The following is a 7200-nucleotide window of genomic DNA, read 5'->3' as shown; positions in this document are numbered from 1 at the left end:
TTTTTTTTTATTTCATTCAATCTGAAGCTTTGGTTCCTTGTCAAAAGTAATGACACGCGCATGTTGTACATAGATTTGTTTATTATAAAACACTGTACATAAATTTCTCAATCAACATTTTATTATGTACAAATGAAGGGCAGAGAGAGATCTATGATGAAACTGAGCTGGAAATAAAAGAAAGTGGGTGAACGGTGACCACAGCAGGTAGCGGTTTAACACTGCATTTGGAGGTCATGTTAGATGACAGAACCAGCATGAAAAAGTACAAGATGATGATTCTTATACCTGAGAGACACCTACGTATGGACTGGCTGATTTATACTGGAGATAATGTATTATATACACCCGTGCAGCCCAGAGGATTACACGTTCCTAGCAGTCAGCGCGGTCTTTGAACCCAGACGGGGCCAGTGGTGCTTTGAGAAGACCGAGGAGGTACTAGTTGCTTAAATGGTCTACGTTATCACATCTGAATTGTCACGTGGCAGTTTTGGGGCAGGACGATTCCACTCTCAGGTGACAAATTGCAGGAAGTGTTTGCCAGGCTAACAGAGGTTAAAACAATTTGCGGTTTTCATGATTGTGATGAGATCTGGTGACTCCAAAGGGCATAATCACAGTTTTCATACACAAATGATCCAGTGACCCCCTCTGTGCCCGTGATTATTAGTAACCTAGAAAGGGTTAGAAATGTTTCAACACTTAGTAAGAAAAAAACCCTGTGCTGTGGTTGTCCTCATCTTTACTTTGCTAAAATTGTAGTGCACAGGTTCAGAAGCAGGGCACAAAAGACAAGGTTTGAGGACCTAAACAGTCCCTTCACGTTAAGGTTGGGGGTCACGGGTTCATGTTTTTCATTTAATTTGTCACCCATATGCACAGGAATGATATTCCTGCCAGTCACCGAAAGATCTTCCACATTTTCTGCATATAAAATTAACAGTGAATCCTAAAATGCTCCATAATAAGCTGAAAATGGATGGAATGTCTTTGCTTTAGATGGACCCAAATTCATGAAATTTAAAAGAAGGCGATAAAAGGGACGAGCCTGTCATTTACTTCAGTTTTTTAAAGAAGTGATTTCAACAGTGTAATGAGAAAGCAAAGGTGTATACATTTACAACATAATGGAAGGATAATGGCAATAAACTTAAAATTACATTAGCTCTTGAAAAATTTTTCCATGCTTTGACGCCGAGACTGATTTTCCTGCAGTAAGTTCTCTTTCCTTTGAAATACGATTTACAGTATTTATTTGCGAATCACCAACAGTCCATCTGTCATTTACAGAGTTGAGGAGGAGGAGGGCGGCACCACTAATGAAAAGCATCATATGATCGACATTCACTGAATTTACATTACAGAACCCCCCCTTCCCTCCCGGAGTGGCTGCAGCTCTGATTATGTACAACCAACGGTACAAACACTTCCACTGAAGGTGCTTACGTTACATTTTTATTTGTTCCATCGAAACCTAAAAACTCTTGTTCACAAAGTGTTTTGTTCAGGCAAGATCTCACCGTACATCCTTCAACTGTGTGAGCATGTGCAGTCCAATTCATTAAAAAAAAAAAGTTTATTTTACATGTTCCTTAAATGTTCCCCACCTGTCCATAACACCAAAATTAACTAAATAGATATACCTTTGTCATTTTATTTGCAATCAGTAAGGGAAAAACATTCCGTCATATCAAAAGAAAAAGGGCGGCGGGGGGGGGATCACGTGGTTATGCATCTCGGGAGTCAGATTTCTGCCGTCAGTCTCTCAGTGGATTGTGATATGACTGAATAAATATGCTGTACTTTAACTGAAAGGTCCCTTCAGTCGGCGTAGTGCATGATGGACTCCACGTAGTTGCCGGGGAAGAGGCCGGTGGTGCCGTTGCACACGCCTTCGAACCAGCCGTCGTCGTTCTTTTTGATGACGTAAATGATGGCGCCCTCCATGAAAGTCAGCTCGTCGTCCTTGTCCTTGGCGTAGTCGTAGATGGCCACCACTGCGAACAGGAAGGGAAAAGGTTTGCTCTTGGACTCTGTACCCAACGGCAGGACTTCGCCTGCAAATACTTAGAAACGTTAAGCAAACCTTTCTCGATGTAGCTCTTGGGAGCCCACTGGGGGTCTCCGTCGGCGTAGGGGTCGTTGTAGTGCACGACTGCGGCGTCTTCCTCCTCGTAATCCACCGGAGGAGGCGGCGGAGGCGGTGGCGAGTCGTCAAACATGGGCATGTCATCTGGAGGAGGTGGTGGAGGAGGAGTAGGAGTATCTGCAACTATTGAATGGACATCAAAAGTGAGACTCGTTTTGGTTGGAGTCACAAGATGTCCTTGGTGATAGAGGTGGCGGCAGTGGGAGAATCATGCATAAGAAATAAATCAAGGCATGCAAAGTTTGTCTGACAATCAAGCAGGCTGCAAGGCTTCTCACAACTGACATGCCGTATGTGTGCGAACCTCTCAAGTGGCTCATGTAGTTTGTGCTCCTGTTGTAGCTTTGAACATCGCTTCACATGCATATGCAGAAAAAAGGACACCTATATATATTATTTATGAGCACTTAAATAATGAAAAATACACTCCAAGTCATGCCATTTAGTAGGTTAGAGCTGACGGCATCCACTCCGGGACAAGAAAAGGTATGAAAACGTATACAGACTGCATCTGACACTATAACAAACTGAAAATATGACGCCGTACTGTCTAGAATATACAGTTAAAGTGTTGGATGCTGACATTAAACACGGCCAACAGGGTCACTGTTTGCTAAATTCTCTGCTTGGTGTCAAAAAGATGGAATTTCCTTACATGGGTATATCAGGCACACCTCATCCATCTGACTCTGAGGTTTACAGTAGATACAATTTCATTTTTGAGACCAACAGCACCCAAAAGCCAAGGTGGGTGTGTGTGTGTGTGTGTGTGTGTGTTACTTCAAATTGAGCTCACTGGCACGTCTGTCTAATATTGGTGAGACCAAATCAGACCAAACGGTTACTACAGTTTCTGTGCAGACGTTTTGCAAACACAACATAGCTACCAGGGTTTGTTTAAGAATCTTGTTAACACTTACAAAATGTTGTTCTGCAGTTGAGAGTAACAGCAGCTTAGAGGGCCCGGTGGCGCCAGTGTCCGGCAGCCTCGCCTCTGTCAGTGCGCCCCAGTTACAATGTAACTTGCCATCACCAGTGTGTGAATGTGTGTGTGAATGGGTGGATGACTGGATGTGTAAAGCGCTTTGGGGTCCTTAGGGACTAGTAAAGGTCTTTGCTTTGCTAACAAAGTGTGAATTAAGGAGTTTCAATACAGGCCACTATAAAATAAATAGTTTGTGGTATCAGCAAACTATCCAGAGCTATTCTAGTGAAGTTTACCATTAATATATTAGTTCCCTTTCAATAAATGAGCATATGGCAGGTTTTGGATCAGAGGGGACAGCAGAGAGTGGTGACCTTTGGCACGTTTTACCCTAAACATCATCAATGACTTTAGCGTAACTCTATAGTGCTACAAGTACTCTGTATTATACCTCTATAGTAGTGTAGATTTGTAGCTGCAGAAACAAAGAAACTAAACTATAAGTTGCCTAATAGAAGCTTACATAATGAGTGGAATCTAGTAAGAATCAGTTCAGTTTTGGAAGAGGACGTATTAAACAGGATGAACACACAGTGCATGCTCTGTGTTTGGGAGTTGGAACAGTTGGCGCAGATAACGAGGAAAGTGCTGTGTGTGTGTCTTAGCCTCTTCACTTACTGCTCTCCTGCATCCTGGCCACAAAGCCAGTCAGAGGTATCTGTGGAGTCAGCTGGGGCATGGGGGGAGGAGGAGGAGCGATAGACACTGAAAGCCAGCGAAGAAAAGGGCAGGAAGGCCGACAGAGTGAGCATCAGAGAAGGAGAAAAAGACAAAGCCCATCAGTCACCAAGAAAGACAGTTCAGGGTCCAACCCAACCCCCAAGCAAACAACAGTCAACACAGACACACTGCAAGAACTGGGAGCATGTACACATCTAACAAAAGCACAGTTAAGCACTATACTGGAAGACTGATCGTTTAAATAAGTTAATTTTTTTTTTCTTCTATTTGACAGAGATCACAGATCAGACGCAAACATGAGCTGAAAAGTTCAGCAGCATCTGCGACTGTGATGAGATTCACATGGTATCAGGGGATCATTAGAGCAAGAGGATAAAAAGCAGATTATGTTTGATTTCTGTCGATCAGACAGTTTCCTCTAAATCGAAAGAAAACAGGGGACTTCTAATAGCCACAAGGGGGCAGTATTTACTTTAGATGTCTCATCCTGAACTCATGTGAAGCAACTCCCTACAGACCTGTTTTAGTAATGTTAACACTACTTTAGATTCTCATGTTAGTTTTCCTCAGATCACATGATTAATTTTAGGTTAAATGCTGTGAATAAGTAATAGTCAAGAACCAGTGTTTCAGAAAATATCACTTTTAGGCTTCAGGCAATGACAAAGCTACCAGGAATCTGCAGATGTGCAAGAAAGACCACATGTGATGTGTAAATTCTCTCTGAATGAAGTGTTTGGAACGGAACGGGCACATCTGCACATCTGGAGGTCATCTGGCTTGCACTGTGATCTGTATAAATGGGATCCATACAGCGTGAAAAGGCCACCTAACTATTCCTGCTATCTCAAGCTGCAAGTCTACCCTTTAAAAAGAGACTTAAAAATCAATGATGCCTGTGCTTTGCCTTTATTTTCTTGATCCCACCTAATAAATCTGTGCAAAGAGATCTCTTAGCAATATAGGCATAATTGAAGTGAGGTTAACAGCTGACCTAACTGCAGTACAATACACAGCCAGTAAACTTTGCCTAAGTTTTTACAAGATGCCAAAGACCGACTCTGCACTGCTAGCTAATATTGATTGCCTGCATTGCATCTGTGTACAAATCCAAGGATGAGGCATTCTGCATCAATACTAAAGACGCCCCACAGTTGGATAAAAAGCCTTAACCTGCACTTTCAGATTAAAAACAAACGTCAATAGTTCTGTGAAGAACTCGGCCTGACCTTCAGAAAGCACTGATTTACTTGCAAATATAAAATATAAAGATTTTGTGTGTGGCTACAAAGGTTAGTTCGCGTCGGGTGCATGATTTGGGAAGAATGTGAGGTTGTGTGTCCTTCAGTGACAGCTCTGGATCTAGAAAGCAGTTGGGAGCTGGAGACAAGAGGGCCTTACTTGAGTTCTGACCATAGCCAGGAGTGCCTCCATTAATATGAGGCTGCTGTTGCTGCTGTTGTTGTTGCTGCTGTTGTTGCTGCTGCTGCTGCTGCTGCAAGGAGAACTGCGAAGTGACCGACGGCGCCCGCCGGTAGGTGCCCGTGGCCGAAACCATAGAGACAGAGGAGTTGGAAGAGTTGTGCCGCGAAATCTGCCGCGAGATGGTTCCAAACTGGGACATTGGAGCGGGTCCCAGACCAGGTCCAGGGGCCACAGCTAGAAACCCCAAGGACGGGGAGGAAAGAGAGGAAAGCCAAGCACGGTAGCAAAGGAGGGAAGAAGGTTGGAAATGAGAGGGAAGGGGGAAACCAACCAAAACATGAATCATCAACACCGTGTGAGATAACATGAGCTTTTAAATTCTGATTAGAGCCCCCTGCCTATTAAAAAATGTTAAAGTTAGTCAACAAAAGTCAGAGGAAGCAGGTGATCTTGGGGAAGCAACAGAGATTGTAATTTGGTTATAAAAGTAACAGACACTTCATGAAGAGTTTCGTCAACAAGTTATCTTAAATGTAGCTTTCTTAGACAAGAAGGAAAGGAAGGATCGATTGAGGAATAAGAACGCAGCAACAGAACAGATGGATCCTGCAGGTTTTTGCTGAAGCAACAATTAAAACAGGGATTTCAAACTCATTTTATATGCCACGCTTTGATGTGAAGTGAGCTGGACCAGTGAAACTGCATGATAAATGTATGAAGCAAACAAAAGGTTCCCACAGTTCATTGGTCAGGGTGTCCTGTAAGTATAGATTTAGAATATGAAGCTTTCATTGATTCACTTTGGTGTAGTATAGATGGCAGTGGGTGTGTGGGGGATCTTTATCAACAGGAAAAACTGTTCAAAATCTTTGCCCTTCATTCACATTTTCTTAAGTTGTCAAGGATGCAGAATTGGAGTCTTTACAAAGCCGATTCAGGCCCGCGGGCCGTATGTTTGACACGGTTTAAAAGACTGCAGGTAGCATTTAGGATTACGTGCATCACTACACTGCCATCAAAGAATAACTGAAGCATCTCTGTGAACAACAGCTTTAAAAACAACAACAACAAAGAACTATTTGAAGATTGAAGCAATGTGTGCGGCTGTGGCCGACAAAAATAGAGAGGGCGAGGAGGGGTTTAAGTTTTTTTCTGCCTTTCTTTCTTCTGCTCGAGCATTTCCTGCTCACATTTCTAGATAATATACATCCTCTCGGGAGAGATAGGAATGGGTGGGACCAGAGGAAGTAAAGATTCAGAGGAAAACAACCACAAATAAACTTCGCTACAGTGTCACCAGCAGAATAATTATAAGTGGAAAATAAAGAGTCTGGTGATGTTCAGATGATAAAATGTGCACAATTCAAGTGATCATCTCGGCCACAAAGATTACCAGAGTCGATGAGCGAAGAGCGGCTGCTGCTCAGGCTTAGACACTTACTGGTGGACACCGATGAAACAGCTGGATGCTTTACAGAGCTCGGACTCAATCCCAGCATCACGAATCTGTGATTCAGAGGCCGTGTAAATTAAAGCTACATCAGGCACTGCTGAGTATCTGAAGCACCCAAAAGGCTGGCTGAATGGTTTGGGGAGTCCATTACCCTGAAATCATTATGTGGCATTTGCTGTGGCTCAAACAGTCTCCATACCGAGTCACTGCTTTACTTTCTACCAGTGAAAATCATTAGCATCTCTGAATTCAACTTACCCACTCCCTAAACCTGTTGCAAAGACACATTGAGCACAGTGTTCAATAAAAGGCAACTAATTACTTAAAAACATAACAGGGTTTCCAATAAATCAGGTTTAGAGGGACAAATTAGCTTTAAATGTATTAGATGTGATGTGTTGTTTGACCCCTCGGTCTAACAATGCTGGTGCAGCAATTGTAATTTTAAAAGTTAGGCCCAATAGGAACGTTTGACTTTTTATACTACATCTGTCTAAACAGACC

The 7200-nt window shown here is 42.8% G+C and overlaps 1 protein-coding gene across 6 annotated transcripts in view; it reads right to left on the bottom strand.

Annotated features, from left to right (window-relative positions):
- Window positions 1-63: 63 nt before the first annotated feature.
- The window catches only part of abi1a (abl-interactor 1a), a 49940-nt gene continuing 42803 nt past the window's right edge, over window positions 64-7200 (bottom strand). For 4 of the 6 annotated variants that reach the window (XM_085419072.1, XM_085419075.1, XM_085419073.1 and 1 more), the window contains 4 exons: window positions 5220-5477; window positions 3756-3842; window positions 2090-2275; window positions 64-2000 (listed from right to left, as the gene is read on the bottom strand). In XM_085419072.1, the coding sequence (XP_085275198.1) occupies window positions 1825-2000; window positions 2090-2275; window positions 3756-3842; window positions 5220-5477 (707 nt within the window). In that variant the 3' untranslated portion in view covers window positions 64-1824. The remainder of the gene's footprint in view (window positions 2001-2089; window positions 2276-3755; window positions 3843-5219; window positions 5478-7200) is intronic. The other 2 variants (XM_085419074.1, XM_085419078.1) reach the window with 2 other exon arrangements.

This window comes from Rhamphochromis longiceps, linkage group LG9 (assembly GCF_057381845.1).
Source record: "Rhamphochromis longiceps isolate RC_006_pf linkage group LG9, R_longiceps_female_GT1.1, whole genome shotgun sequence".
Lineage (NCBI taxonomy): Eukaryota > Metazoa > Chordata > Actinopteri > Cichliformes > Cichlidae > Rhamphochromis > Rhamphochromis longiceps.
Note: the sequence above shows the minus strand (reverse complement) of the source record. Positions and strands in the feature narration are given on the sequence as shown.